This window comes from Ctenocephalides felis, unplaced genomic scaffold (genome assembly GCF_003426905.1).
Source record: "Ctenocephalides felis isolate EL2017-DRISC unplaced genomic scaffold, ASM342690v1 CF-g0.4_SCAFFOLD_01170, whole genome shotgun sequence".
Taxonomy (NCBI): Eukaryota; Metazoa; Arthropoda; class Insecta; order Siphonaptera; family Pulicidae; genus Ctenocephalides; species Ctenocephalides felis.
Genome location: NW_020537324.1, coordinates 18,413,987 through 18,431,095, shown reverse-complemented (window position 1 = coordinate 18,431,095; position 17,109 = coordinate 18,413,987). Strand labels below are relative to the sequence as shown.

Genomic DNA, 17,109 nt, shown 5'->3' with positions numbered 1-17,109 from the left:
TACAGTAAAGATCTAATTTAATTATAAATTAAATGATTTACGTACTTTTAAGTAAATAATCCATATAACAAACAGTTTGCGCAAAAAATAAAATAAAAATGGAATTTCTTCAGCATAATGCTAGTCAACTTAATCATATATCATATGGCTTTAATTTTTACAACAATTTTACTCTGAAGATCTAAGTGTTGAAGATCTAATAGAAGATTTTAATTTTTTTCATCTTAGTTTCCTACGAATATCGTTGAAATTATTGGTGATCGCTGTATTTTGGTTTTCATATAAATTATATTTTTGTGAATATTTTTATATAAATTATAAAACCTGAATTATATTTTATAAGTTCATTATCCTGAAACATAAACTTGTATATGGTAAGGCGTGAAAAATTCAAAATTATAACGAACCACTTTCTGCGCATATCCAATGACTTGATATAATATAATTAGCGCAAAATGAATTTATATTCTTTTCTCTAAACGTATTTTTTCACAATGTAATTCATTTTATAAACACATTCTAATTTTGGAGAGTTTCAAAAATTGTATGGCATGTCTGTCAACTTTCAAAATTATTTTTATTAACAAAAATTAAGCTTTTTTAATATATTGGATCTAATTGAAATTATTTTTTAACAAAGATTACGATATTTCTAGCTTTATTAAAAATTGCATTTTATTAAATGAAATTTATTATTTGCTTCTATTTTAGGAGCATTAACATTGCACTGTTATGTGAAATTCCAATTAATAATTATTTAGAATTTATAATTAAACAAAGTAAATAACTAGTTTCATGAAATTTTATTTGCATAATATACAATATTGCAATATTTATATTCAATCATTTCTCACATAGGCACAATATACATTCTAATTTTCACAACAAAATTCACATAATACCATTTATACAAAGATCAACATTATTATTATAATACAAACTTCATATATAAAATAACTTAAACCTACATATAAATATAAATAATATAAAATAATACTTGTCTTTTAAACTCTAAGCGAAATTGTCCTCGTTTCGAGTACAATTAATCAGACTGATAATAATTTAAATATTGATACAATCTTTTTGTAAGAGGACATAGATATTGTACATTACGTATTTTGAATATTTTTAATGAATTTAAACAAAGGAATAGAATAAATTATGTTATCAAATTGAATTGGAATATTTGAGTTATGCAAATGGCAGTTTTAAAAAATATTGTAGGTAATATGAAAATTATGATAACAAATATTTAAATAACACGTTTTTAAATTATCGACGGTAAAACGATAGTAATGTTATTATTGACTAGATTCAAAAAAATACTTAAAACCTAATTGTGAATTTAAAATTTCACTTATTAGCTGATATTGATCTCTGCCTCTGATTGTTTATAATCACGAACGATGCATTCATGCTTCCCCACATAATGCACTCACTAACCTGAAAAGAAAATGAAATTTATGTTAATTTTTATATTAAACACATATCGACATTTATTAATTATGATTCTAAAGATTCTACTTTCATTATTTTTAAATTTATGAGCTTGTTATTTCTTCACTCGTGAGATTTCTTCTCAACGTGTTTTAATTTCATTTGAATACTGGATTAAAAAGTGAACAATATGAATATATTAAAGGAAATCTTTCTCATAACGATTAAAAACTAGTTTTATGTGAAATTGTAAACTAATTAAAAATTATATTTAAATGAAATGTATGAAAAAGGCAATGCGTTGCCATAGAACTTAGGTGGGGCTAATTAAAAAATGTTACTTCATATTTTACTTTCCCTAATTAGAATGAGTTGATAAAATTTTTCTTTAAAACTGACTGCATTCTTGCAAGATATTTTATAAAGATTTTACTAAATCTTAATTAAGTTCATTTTACTCACATAAAAATAAAAAAATGCAATGATTTGATAAGTTTTTCTATACAACTATAAAAACTGCATTCTTGTAAGATATTTATAAAACTACAATTACAAATGCGTTTCAAAGTTCATTTTATCCACATAAAGATTAAAAAATGTAACTACTTTTACTACTTTACTTTACGGAGCATGTTAGAATGCGTTGAAATTTTTTTTCTGTAATACGAAGTAACTGCATTCTTGTAAGATATTCTATAAAAGTTTTACAAGTGCGTTTTAAAGTCCGTTTTACTTATATACAAATTTAAAAATGTAACTATTTCTAGTTTGCCTCAAAGTTTATTTTATTCACATAAAAATTAAAAATGTAATATTTTTCTTTTCGGAGATAGAATGAGATGACGTTTTACAAAAACTCTACAATTGCGTCTCAAAGTTCATTTTACATATGTAACAGTTTTTCTTCTCGGAGTGAGTTAATATATGTTGAAAAAGAAAAACTTTATAAAAGTATGCATATTATATACTAGCAAGTTACTCTACAAAAATTCTACAAGTGCGTCCCAAAGATCATTTTACTCACATAAAATAAAAAAAAAACTTTTTTACTTTTTGGGGTGAGTTACTTTTGTGAGTACCTAAGTTAGAATGAGTTAGTTGATAGTTTTTTCCTATAAAACTACGCGAACTGCATTTTTGTAAGATATTTTTCAAAAATTGTACAAGGGCGTCTTAAAGTTCATTTTACTCACATAGGAATGAAAGAATGAGTTGGAATGAGTTAATAAATGTTTTCTATAAAACTATGAAAACTGCATTCTTCTAAGACAATTTACACAAATTCTATAAGTAAAAAATCAGATATTTTCTTTTCGGAATGAGTTAGAATGAACTACACATACCGCATTCTTGTAAGATATTTTACACAAAATATACATGTGAAAATTGCAACTATTTTACTTTTTGGAGTGAGTTAGAATTTGTTGAAATTTTTTTCTATAAAACTATGGCAATCTTGAAAGATATTTTCCACAAATTTTACAAGTAAAAAATGCAATTATTTTACTTTTCGGAGAGAACTAAATGACCCACGAAAACTGCATTCTTGTAAGATATTTTAAAAAAATTCTACAAGTACGTCTCCAAGTTCATTTTGCTCACATAATTATATGCTTGAATAAATTACCTATATAAAGTAAATTGACAAATATCATAAACTCGGAGACAGTGTTAATTAATAATAATAAATTACGTAAATAAATCGATAAAATAACATGTAAACATTTACCAACCTGTTTCTTTCTGAGGTCCTTCGGCCTGTCGCCGTGTCTGCACCACAATGAAAAATGTTTGGTATTGTGCCAATTTAATCGTTTCGTACTTTTGGCGTACTTCACCTGAAAATAAACAAAACAACCACATTAATATCAACATTTTTATTCATTTATCCGAATTAAACCACTTGTTCAAATATTGTGAAGGCTATGTAAAATTTGCAAGAAACATGATTCATTTAATTTGATATATGATCACATTTAATAATCATATCATTTTTGTTATCATATCTTATCTGAAGAGACATACAATTTTGCACAATGATCCTTGTACGTAACACTTGTCCCAATGTGGGCATTAATTGTAATCTCGAGTGAAATTTATCATTGGTCACATGGATAAACGATATTTGAACAAAAATATGAATAAATATTTAACCAAGAAAATTTGAACGATGTATTTGCTTATTCAATATTTTTTGGCTTGTCCTAGGGATAGATCTCGTTAATAGGTTATGTGTGACATTGGTTAATGTAATAGTTGGACAATTAGTTACGTGTATTTAATTTTCACATGTTTAAGCAAACAGTATCTACAAATTTTCCTGAAAACGGCTGCATCGATTTCAGAAATTTTAAAGCCATTTCATGAAACTCAGTAAGGACTTAAGTTTTGCGCGATAATCGGTCGAGACGTTTCTTTATAATTAGCAGATAAGTGCAAAAATTTTCGTTTCGTTGTCATTTGAAGATTTATATCAAATTAAAGTTCTGAAAGATTACCCAGTAGTATGTCTTTAATTTTGATAAATCAAATTAAATTATGGAGTCATATGAAACCTGACTGAACATATTTTGAATATTCAAATATAGTTCGAAATATAGATTTATGATCCAAACAAACGTCATAAAACTTTATTAAAGTTTGGAATAAAAGACACAATGCACAGTGTATATTCCCTTGTGTTTTGTATTGATCACCGTTGACGTCCACACTTAAAATACATTTTTAAAGCACCAATTAGAATGAAATGTATTGATTAAATTAAAATTTAATCAATACAATTATAGGTATGTTTAAAAGATATCGATTGGAAATTGAATAGTTTTTAGTGAATTTTTCGAAAATTTTATCATTGCGATTTCAAAAGATGCTAAATTTCAATTTTGGTTATTGATTCACAATTTATTTTTTAACTTACCGAAGGAGAAGTTTGTTTTCATAAAAAAATCCGTATCGCTAATTTTATGTTTTCTCGACGTTTCAAGCCATTCTGAATCGAATGAGACCAATCGAATTTGGAAAAAGTAAGTGTGTGTGTGTGTGCGTGTGCGTGAACAATTTTTTTTTATTTCTATTGAATCTCAATTTTCTTACAATTATTATCGATTGAGTCGATTATTTACACTTGTTCGGAGTTGCAACTTGTTTTTCTTAAGCAAATTATCATTAACATCTAGTTTCTCTCGTTAATAGGTTATGTGTGATATTGCTTATTGTAATCTTTAAACAATATTTAATTTTCACATGTTTAAGCAAATAATATCTACATCTTCACCTTGTTTTTCTCAATTGAATAATCATTGATATTTGTTTCCCAAAACAAATATTTCTTTTAAACTAATTTTAATTGAATTATTTGATAAGGTTAATGAATGCAAAAGCAATTCTGGTAACGAAAACCGCTTATCTTTAATTAATTGCCATGAATATTTATTTAAAATTAATACCAGTTCAATAAATTTGTCAGAATCGAATTGTTTAAATATAACCGATAACATTTCCTAAATTGTTTACAAATGTTTTTTCAACATTTAACAATTAAGATACCACTCAAATCCAAAAATAAATAGTGCAATGTAAACATATCTATTACGCGTTGTAAATATCGTACTATCATGCGTAGAAATTACATGAATTCACTTGCAGTTGTAATCTGGTATGCATTTAGTACTGCGCACAAGAATTATATGATTGTTCTTACTAAAGTCCTTTTCAAGTTGTGAATTGTCAATATTGATTTACTTTTTACGTAATACGAATTTTATCACTTTCCTTTATTTAACCTTGAATCAAATTGTTTAAGCGATATTTATATAACAGATTATTAAACATTCGCCGTACAGACATTTTTTAAAAATTTGACCAGACGCGCGATCGAGTTTCAATTAAGGTTTGATATGACTGCATGGTTTAATTTATCAAAATTAAAGGCATAGTTACTAGTGGACAACTTTTTAAAACTTTAATTCGATTATTTACATATATCTCAAAAATTACTGTTTTTTAGAAAAGAAGAATAGAAAAAATATAAGAAAATGGATGTCTTAAATGTTCATTTATCTTGATGTTTAGCAACATACGTTTACGAAGTAGTTACGAATTCTATGTAATTCTATGCTTATTTGTTCAATTAATAGCTTATTTTTATTTCTAATGAAATACTTTTCAAAAGACAAAATATGATATTGTAACGATTTTTTTTGTGTACTTTTGACCTGAATAGAGTAACAGATACATTTTTTAATCGTATTTTCCTAATCGTCATTCTGTTTCCGCCTTTTGAAGGCACAGATAGGTGCGACGACCCGGCGCTAAAACGTTCCGGGTCGTCATGTCGCATTACCAAGTTGTCCAAGAAACCAGTTGTACAGTTTTAGTTGTGCTGTTTTAGTGTTATTGCAGTATTAATATAGAGTTCAAACAATGACTAACTATTGCTCAAGAAGAGTTTCTTTCCAAAAAATAATTAAACTACACTTTTTGTTTTTAGACATACTTTTTTTAATAATTATAAAAATACTTGTACTTTTAATTTATTTACCTGGTCACGAATGTCCTTCTCTGTGTGAACTTTTGTTTCTTTATCTCCTAAATTATTAATTCTGATTTCATTTCCATCATTCCAAATTTCATGTAAGGATAATTTTCGGACAGCACGAAGATTTTCAGTCAATGTGTATATGAACAAATGGTCGGGATCTTGTGATTTGCCAGCTACACCTAAAAATAAGGTTAAAATTATTCATAGAAAATCAACAGTAATATTTCACAGACGTCTAAGTGTTAATTATAATAAATCAGCTTTTTCTGTTGAGTAATTAAAAGAGAAAACGAAGTTGCGACTGTCATCTTCATATATTTATGATCATTTTCTCTCCCGTAATATCTCGTGTGCAATTTCTATAATTTGTTTGAATGCATATTCAACATGTGCTAAATTAACATAGATATTAGTATAATTCTGACAAAACACATATTAATTACTAACGAAAGTAACATTAAAATTATATTTTTTCATTGAGAATCACTCTTAGATCTTTGCGATCAATTTATTGAGACGTGAATTATTTAACTCTATAGTAGCAAGTGTCATTTATCACGACCTTTAACGCAAATTAAATTATTAAAAATAGACCAAGCTGACCTTCTATTTATTTTGTTCGGTTATTATTATATAAGTAATATCGCTAAAACGCTCCAATTAAATTAATTGCTACTGCCGAAATACACGTTAGATTAATATATGATTTTTAATGAATGAGTTATATCTGGATGTAAAAATAACAAAAGTCTATTTTTATTAGATTCAACTTTCCTTAGGGTAAATTATAGAAAAAAACTGTGTTTCTGTATGAATGTATGAACATAATTTTTCGTCCACATTTTTGGGAGTTCAACTGATTTGAATTATTCAAAAAACTTTTCACTTTGATTGAGGTTATAAAGAATTCATTTTTGTAAAGGCATGTCCAGCGGTTTCGGAGATTCAGAAAAAAAATTAAAAGAAAATGTCATTTGGCAGTCAAAAATCAGATATTTCCGACAGTACGTTTGACAAGAATTACCCATTCTTCAAAACTTTTAAGAAATTTCAAAATTTTCAAAAAAATATAAATCTTCAAAAATTCATAATTTACAAAGAAGCCATTTTTTCATATTTTTAATATACCAATTTTTGAAATGTTTTAAAAATGGAGAATTACCAAAAAACAATATTTTTTCTTTTCTGAGCTTTTAAAATTTTTAAATTATGGTACTGGAAGTTCCAGTAATATGCCTTAAGATGCCATGCACCACTAGTTTCCTAATTATCGGTCACAAGTATTAATTATCAATATATTTAGGAGAAGAAAATAAGTTATTATAATATTGACTAAAAGAGAATGTTGCATGTATATAGTAATCGAATTGATAAATATTTTGTATCTGATGTCACAAAACTTGTACGAACTACGCAGTTAGCAAACGATTTAACAAATACAAATTTAAATATACTTTTATTTCTACAGGGCCCTATTGAAATCTATGTCAGTCGAACACTAGTATTTTGTATCATAAAATGAGAGGGCCCCCAGACAATGATTATATGAAAAAATATATAAGTAAAAAATACACGTAAGATATTTCGACACGGCCTTCATAATATCGCGATTTCGTGATCTCAATGTTGAATTGTATATCATTAAAATTATGATTGTCATGTTATATAAAATTAATTTTGAAAATCATCTTGTTGCACTTTTCGTATATGTCGAGCATGCATTCAAGGTTTTATTGTTGATTCGATTGAAATCAAAAGTTGATTGACCAACAAAGAACTGGATTTTTTAAGATTTCTATATTTAGAAGTTCAGCTCAAGATCAGAAAAGAATTCAAAGATTTTATACCACGTATATAGAATGAGTCTGAAGTAAACGCGTTGTTATTAAATGACTAATAGATATGTTGTTTTATAATTACTCATTTATATGCTATCATAAAATATCCGCACCTATTGTAATATAAAAGGAAATTGCTAGGAAGTTGTTTCAAATATTTATAAAGGTGAATAATAATAATGTTATACTAAATTAAATACAATTTGTAGAACAGTTATTTATTCAATAACTTTATTTAATGAATTTAAAGAGCTAACACAAATTCACTTAAAGCTAATGAAGGTGTCTTATAACATTCATCAATATTGTAAAGAACAAGTTTCTTAAAAATGTTAGAATTTCTTATTTTTTGGTTCTCTAATACTTAATGGCAATTTGTTTAATAACAATATAGATAGAGTTCTGAATATTTCATTTATAGCATATTAATCAAATAACAAACGTTTAAAAAAAGTTAATACTGATTTACTAATAAATAATAATTTTTTTATTGTCCAACTTAAATAATTGACTCAATTTGACTAATTTGATGATTTTTGCAATCACTTTCAACAACAAAACTCCAAACTATGTGAGCTTTAATTTTTTCTAATAATCCGAAAAAGCAAGTACACCTATATCTATTGTATTTAGCTTATTAAAATAAAAAACTTCTGATTTTCGTTTATTAAGTTATATCTCAACATTTCTCACTAAACTATAAAAAGACACATTGTACTCGAAAAGCGCCCTTATTTGAGAAATGATTGAAATTTAAAGCAATGGTTTAAAATTTTAATTATATTATTTTTCAAAATTGTATTTACCTCTGCATATATATTTTATTAATTTATTTAATGCTGTATAAAATGTATAAATTAATAGACGTAGTTAGATTTTTGCGGTTATTGATATTTAGCATATTAAACTGGAATATAACTAGTTATTCCTTATTAGATTATATCTCAATATTTCTCATTAAACTATAAAAAGATACCTTAATTAAAATATTGTTTACAAATAGCACTTATTCGAGAACTGATTTAAATTTTCAGTAACGGTTGAAAATTTGTTCAATATTAATCTCTTTAACTTTATTTATTTCTCGGACAACCTGATGTCAAGCAGCAGAGATATTGGTTTCTCTTTGAAAATATGGATAGGCAATGCCTATTTCAAGTTAAATTAGCCATTCCCTAACATTGCTGCATTGAAAATAATTGGTATTACTGAAATTGCATCAATATATAAAATAAAATTTAATAAAACTCATCGAAGAGGTTGTCTATTAATCACGTGATCGATTTTTAAGGATTTTTTTCTACCCCTGTGGTGACATTTGAAATTAACCCCTCCGTCTTCTCTACCTAACATTATGTGTGTTATTAGTACCTAGAAACAATCAGAAAATTTTTAGATTTTTTTTTAAATTTTTGAGTTTTATTAAATCAGGTAAAAAATGAATACACTTGACACCTTACTAGACCCCCTCTTTCCCACATGATATTTCGATTTTTTTTGTCAAACCCTTCCCACCCTCGTGATTACTGGAGGGCTTCTTATCACTTAATAAATATGTTTGAAAATATGTTTTCACATGAAACTAATGGTTTCCATGCATTAAGTCATAAGTATTACAGAAATTCTCATAACCAAAAATATAAAATAGAGATATAATTATTATAAAATAGAGATAAATATTGGGTTGCCTTTTAAAGAGCGTAGTTGGACGTTGTTAAGCAGAAGATGCATCATTACAGCTCATAGAACTGTTCTGATTGGTGTTCAAAAATATGTTTAAAAAAAATATAATAATTCTTATTTTTTAATGCATTTAATATTGTTTCATAGACAGTACCAACACAGCTTCCCATGTGTTTATTTATAATTTTTGCGACGCGGCTTCACCTACTTCCGTACACACACTTATCTCAAATATATTATGTAAGCCTGTATTCGATTCATTTTGCATGTTAGTCGTAGCATACATTAGAATAAGCAATAACAAATCTGGCCTTGACCGCGTATTTTATTCGCGGTTCAACCGGCAAACTTTGTTGTTTATCTCATGTCAAGATATATAGTGCGCTTTCAAAATACATACACGCTTGGCTGGCAAAAAGCTGCATGTTTACTACAACGGTGGCTCATAATATTAAATGTTCATGCACAAGGAACTTTCATTTAATAACAGAATTTAAATGCCTATTTTCGACGTCGTAAATTTGCATTGTAAATGTTATTGTTTCATTTTTTGTTTTCATTGTTCATATGCAGATTTATGCTTTTAAGCTGCACCGTTGCAATGCAATGTTTTGTGACATAGTGATTAATACCGGTTTACTAATTGACTGCATTCATTGTGAAATTTAGCAAGATCATAACGAGAAATGATTGATGTGCAACAATTAGCAAATTATAAATAATCCTATTAGTATTTAATTTTGTGTATACCATCAAACCTTACATCGTAAAGTTGACGATAAGGAAGAATAAGACAAAGAAAATTTGAGTTAAAAAAATACTAATAAAAGATCTTATATTAACCTTCTATGGGTCGAAATTTTGCTCTGTTTCAAGAGAACAAAAAATCAGTGATCATATGCCTATATATGCAAATGAAAAACAAAAAAATCTGTTTAAACAAATTTTTGGGTATTAGTGAATTATGTTTCTTTCAAGCCACAGTTGGCCATTCTGTGTATGAAAATGTTAATTATAGTTAAAAAGCCTAGCAAAAATATTGATATTGACTATCTTGATAAAGTCATAGAATTACTTTTTGCACTGTATCTCGACTCCCCATCAATAGAAAACGAATATTTTTTTTGAATCATTCAAATCGGTCAATCCGTGTTCTCGACATCTTCGACGAAAAATTGTATCCGCATATACATACACAAAACGGTCTATGTATCATCCTACACACACATCCATTTTTTCTAATTTATGCCAAAATGTTCAGAAGGCTTTGAAATGTAAAGATATTTAAAAATTGAATCTTAAGAATGATTCTGTGGCAAATGTGATGAAAAATCGTAATGAATAGATACAAATGATGTTTATTTTCAATATTCACATCTTCTTAAAGCATCGTCATTTTTCAGAAACTTCTCTTCTAAGTTTGTCAAAGAAAAATTAAGAAGTGAAAGAAATAGAGAAAGCCTACATTACCTTTAATAAATCAACAAGTTGCTTCATTAGTCGTTGTCATTATAAATCTGCTTTTTTGTCGGATCGGAATGTGTACATCGTATTTAGTATCATAGAAATTTTTATTCTAGACTTGAAATATGAATATGAAATATTTTATTGTAGACTTGAAATATGAAAAGTTCATCGAAGAAATTTATCCGGAATCTGATAAAGGTGTTTCTTGATATATTGATTTTATATAATATTTAGATAAATATTTTTTATTCCATTCGATCCAGTTCTAACTGCTTCTTGTTTATAACCAAGTATGATAATAATAAGATAATTTTTAAAGTTTGCAAATTATCACCTTTTTAAGATATTCAAGGACTTTGAAATATGATGCAGCCCGCTATGCATAACATGAAATCATGCAGTAGTGATATCAATTTTAATTTGAAAATATAGATCAAAAATTTGTTTCCAATTGAAAATAACCCATTTCGGGCACTCTTGCGTGAAATGGCAATAGGAAATCTCTCACACGTTTATCTCAACTTTCGGACCTGCCTTAGGGCAGTACTACCCATTATCATTGTTTTGTATATTTTCAAATCAAATCTATTTATAGAACTATTCTAATTTTATATGTTTAATAATATCGTCATAATGCGGAACCGTTTATGTATGAGTTGACATCAAAAGCTTTAGATTTATGTGGAAGTAATCTGCTAATGTATGTAAACACAGAATCGAGCCTGTGGGCAAGTGGGCGTCATTGTGGGATGACAATTTCAGCTCGAGATACTTTGCGCGGCGGATGCGTCCAGGAACGTGATTTGCTATTTTTAGACCAGACGAGTTAAAAGTGCAAGCTTGAAAAGACAGGGTTGAAATAAGTTGAATACATATCTGTTTGTATCTAAGCGGTTTATATTTTTATGCATGTTAGGCTTACAAGGGGAACCTGTCTCCTTAACTTCAAGTAATTTTTATAATAACAACGACTTTTCATAGGCTTCTAATTTTTCACGTTGGTGAGTTTAGGCGCCAAATCTATTATCATGCCAAATTTCATCAAAATCCCTGAAGAGCAACGGACGGGTTTTCCTCGTTAGGTGTTTTATCCGGGTATTTCGGACTCAATAATAATACCAACTAAAACTTTCGCTTTACTCTTGCCTCTTGTCCCCACAGAAATCGCCATTAGGCTATACATACTTCAAACTACAAACTACTAGAACTAAATTATTTAAAAATGCTAAAAGGTTGACTAGGGCATGCCTTGGAAAATTCAGTGACACGAATGAATGATAACCTCAACTTTGCATTGATTAGAATCCTTTTTTATGAATTTAAATATCAACGTTATAGACCAAGAGCCCGTGGGCGGATGACAGTATGTATTTTACGACACCTGAGATTTTGTTCATCGATTCCTTTATACCTATCCTACATGAGATGGGGACTGACTAAGCCCAAAGTGGCGGACACAGCTACTGCGCAGCTGGTAAAGGTACCTTTTTTTCGCCCATTTCCGAACCATTTTACGACGGCTGCCGTTTCGAAAATTTTAAAATATAATATTATTACTATCGAAAAAGAAAAGAGAAAGGGAATTTTAATTGGAATAGATCAACTTATATTTTTATTTCATTTGTGTTAAATAATATCACGAAATAGTTTAAAACTCATATACTCATAACTGCAGGTTAGAGAATGAGAAACAATTAACAATTGAGAAACTTCAGGTTTACTTTTCTCCGGGATTTTGATAAAACTTTGCATGGTGATTCCAAAAATTCATACAAATTGGAGCATAGTAAAAAAAATCAGACCCAAAACGCTCCATTGACTTAAGTAAATTTTCCGTATCCAGTGCTAAACATATGAATTATTGACACAATGAAACTTCTAAATAATTAGTTTAACCGAATACCTTAAAAGATTATAGTCTATGAGAAGTGGTTTAATTATAAAAATTATTTCAAGTTGCGAAAAATACACTTCGCGCTATATGGTTTGCCTATCAACTTTATTATAATACTCTTCATGGGTACCAAAAATATCCTCCTTGGATATTCTCCTTGTTAGTAAAAATGTTATTTGAAAAATTCTTACGGTGTAATATCACACATGCAATGTTCTGAAAATTTATCGCAATCATTAAAAGACCTGTACGTTCTTGCATTATATTTATCGCATATACTCAAATCTTTATTTTGATATCGTGTTTCAATATGAGGTGTACTCTTTAAAGTTCCTCGGTATTTAAAAGGCAAATAAAAACTTGGCGAATGATTCTATAAATAGATTTTGTTATAACTTATTTAAATTGGTAATTAAAGTTTGAATATTAATAATGGAAAAAATAGATGCATGGATTTTACGCGAATTTAAAATTAACTGTAAAAATGTATTCATAAGAATCCGTAGACTATCCCGCTTGAGTGAACTTTGTACGCTTTGTACTTCTCTAGTTCTTACATCAGAACAACTTTATTGGAATTCCACGAGATGCAAAACGAGGAATACTAATATCATAGATTTCTATCTCAATTGATAATTTTTTTAATCAACTTTTCTCAACCTTGCCTTGAAATTGCGCATACGCTTTTAAGCCCAACACTTGACGCACCGGCGCCATATGAAAATAATGCGGAGCGACATGCCTCTATTGCAATCGCACGTGAAAATGGGTCACTGTTTGTATATAATACGTTCATAGCGTCACGTACGGTCGTTCACATAGATTCACCGATCAATAATATCGAAAAAAAAGATGAAGGACAATCAAACCTTGAATGGGATATGTATCTCTACTCTATCAGATTTCAAGATCGCAATGTCACCGTTCTTATTTATTTACAAATGTTACTTATCGAACAAGTTGCATTATGTTGTGTAACTGGATATTGCTAGGTTGAAAGTGCACGGATTTACTAATGTAGAAGATTATAAGATTATTGCAAAAATTCAGGAGAACACGTGCTATTGTTTTAGCAATGATGATTATGCTGAAAGCGATAAAACGATTGATCCCTAATAATCCCAATAGGATTATGTTTTTGTAATACGCAAAAATATATTTATGGTAGAGTAGGTATTTAATATTTATAGAACTTTACAACTAATTATTTGTAGAACTTTACAACTTAATTCAATGGTTAAACCATGCTCTTGCTCTATATTTTATGGTTACCTTATGGCTATGGCTTTAATGACTAACAGGTATAAGTAGATAACAATTCGCATCTTTCTAAAAATTAAAATACTATCATTGCACTGTTTAATAATAAACATTAAGATATAATTTTCTTTGTTATAAACATTCAGAGTCGATACTACTGGGAGATTATAAAAAAATAAAACACTCCATGCCAAACTATAGCCTGAGCAACTCATAACGAAAATCGGAACACAATTATAATAACTTTTTTTTTTTTTTGTTTTTAACATAATTACTATGTATCTTATTCACTTTTTTTTAAATATTGTTGTGTGATTTTTTCACGGAAATAAAAAACCTTTTCTTTAAAACCTCAAACCTCTTCTTTTTTATCACAAAAATCGTATTTATTATTTATAATATCTGTTATGATTTTACCACATATGTAAAACAAAATACCCGGAGGTAGAAGGTCTCTATATTTACTAAATGTAAAATTAAATGTATGTATAATAATTAATGAAATATGCAAGTTACCCATCTATCTATCTAAAACAACTGAAATCGAAATATTCGGTAGAAAAAGCTACATAAAGACGCCATAACAATTTTCAACAAACATCCAAGGAGAAATACTAGTACTGTTATATAGTACCTGTATTATTAATGTTACTTTCGCCTTTTGTAAATATTAACAAGTCATAAGAGTAATGAAGCAACAATTTCCTCATGTTCATATTTTAACAATGAGCGCACAATGATTATAAATAATACGAATACAATCTCTTACAACAATGCACAATATTCAAATTAATAACACTGCTGAGTAAATTTGTTTGTTTTTGATTATGATGAGTTGTATTAAAACTTTAAACCAACAAGTAAAATATGTAGTTCACGTCATATAGAGGTATTGATATCTATACTGTTGATTGATTTTCAACGAATAAAAAAAACTCACGTGTTAGAATTCATACCAGAGCGTCCAATCATTGGATTGGTATTTCATTTGTCTTATAATAGAATAATAATAAAAAAGAGTTTTTTAGAATGATGAGTGAAGTTGAACAACATCTTGAATCTACTTATTAATAACTCAATTTTTGTCGCAATGCATATTATTATTATATAAATATAAATAATACGTATACAATCTCTTACAACAATGCACAATATTTAAATTAATAACACTTCTGAGTACATTTGTTTGTTTTTGATTATGAGTTATATTAAAACTTTAAACCGACAAGTAAAATATATAGTTAACGTCATATAGAGGTTTTGGTATCAATAATGTTGATTGATGTTTAAAGAATTTAAAAAAAACTCACATGCTTATTAGAATTAATACCCTGGCGTCCAATCGTTGGATTGGAATTTGATTTAGACGTTTCATAATTAGGTGCAGATATTAAAAAAAATAGCTTTTTAGATAAATTTCATAAAAGCTGATGATAAGTGAACTTAAACAACAGCTTGAAACTACTTAACTAAATTTTTTTATGTATATTATTATTATTATTTTTGACTTACCTTTCCCGGATTTCCACAATGCGACTCCATACCATTTGGAAGTTTTCTCCTTATCAACCACTTCCACAATGAATCCAGTTTCTAAAACAGAACACAACAGACGACACTCATCAGCGTTGAACCATCTCGATTCCCTCAATTTATGAACAGCGACAGTACTGCCAAATTGTCCTGTGACCACGTTTTTGGTGGCCTTCTGTCCAACGGTCGCTAGGGATTTCAGCGACTGACCGGCGAAACTTAAGCTTTTGTGCATTCTATAGACTGTGTTGGAATTCAAACACAACACTTGAAATAACTGACTCACAATAAAATTATTTGGATGGAAAGAATATGGGTTTTATGGTATAGCTTGTGTATTCAAAGTGGGTTGATGGCGATCGATACTTCAAATTAATTGTCCACACGCGACCTATTTCAATAGACGGCGTTCAGTAAATTATCTGAATATATTGGAAAACTATTGATGTTTGTTTTTTCTGTTGTTTTATTTAAGTCCGTTAAATATTTGCGAAAACGAGCTATATAATCTCCTCAGTTCGTTCAGTGAGCAAATGCACAATGGATTTCCCGTGCGCCTATATATACAAAGATTATATTATTGCTTCCCACTCTTGGGTATATCTGGTGTGGATGTGAAGCGCGAGTAAAACGATAAGCTTGCGATTCGTAGTATGTGTGATGTTTCTTCTTAGGGGGCGTCCATTAATCACGTGAGGTTTTTAGGGGGAGGGGGGGTTTGACGAAAAATCACGAAATATCACGTGGGGGAGGGGGGGTATGGTAAGATATCACGTGTATTTATTTTTTAACTGATTTTTTTTTTTAAAATCTAACATTTTTAAAAAATAATCAAAAATTTTAGTTTTTTCACTTAACTAAAAATACACGTGATGTTTGGTGGGGGAGGGGGGGTAATTTTGAATATCACCACGTATCACCAAGGGGGAGGGGGGGTCCAAAAATCCTTAAAAACTAGCTCACGTGATTAATGGACGCCCCCTTACACGACCAATATCACTAATTTTTTACTTATCGACTCAATATCTTGCACAAACCATTAAATTGCATCTATTTTTAACACACAAGTACGTTTATTACCATATTACCATAACCACGCGGAGACTGGACGAACAACAGTTGTCTTACTCTTTGTGTGCAAAGTCCAACGACACTATTGTTTCTAGAAGATTCGGAAGTTTATTGTTTACTTTGAACTCGGTCACACTAATTTGTATATACTTTTATTAATTGATATTACTTATAATGACAAGTATAAAGGTATATCAAATTGATTCTGAACTTGGTATTAAATCTGTGATCAATATGTACTGGTTAGTACTAATTATAAAAAGTACAACAGTGCTTGTTACTTGCAATTGATGCTACTAAAGATTCTGTATAATATGATTAATTATCCTATTACTATTTTTGTTTTCCGGTAGAAATCGACTCAATAGTTGCTTTACTGGCGGTGT

At 28.5% G+C, this 17,109-nt stretch overlaps 2 protein-coding genes across 2 annotated transcripts in view; one reads left to right on the top strand and one right to left on the bottom strand.

Moving 5' to 3' along the window:
* LOC113366218 (pre-mRNA-splicing factor ATP-dependent RNA helicase PRP16-like) overlaps window positions 1-17,109 on the top strand; it is a 32,870-nt gene that overhangs the window by 5,601 nt on the left and 10,160 nt on the right. Inside the window, exon 10 of the mRNA XM_026607790.1 lies at window positions 4,360-4,364. Coding sequence (XP_026463575.1) covers window positions 4,360-4,364 — 5 coding nt within the window. The remainder of the gene's footprint in view (window positions 1-4,359; window positions 4,365-17,109) is intronic.
* On the bottom strand, window positions 1,273-16,347 carry LOC113366219. Its single transcript, XM_026607791.1, has 4 exons — window positions 15,632-16,347; window positions 5,978-6,156; window positions 3,171-3,275; window positions 1,273-1,443 (listed from the first exon to the last, which is right to left on the bottom strand). Exons 1-4 carry the CDS (start codon window positions 15,885-15,887, stop codon window positions 1,354-1,356), a joined length of 630 nt encoding a protein of 209 aa, XP_026463576.1. The 5' UTR covers window positions 15,888-16,347; the 3' UTR covers window positions 1,273-1,353.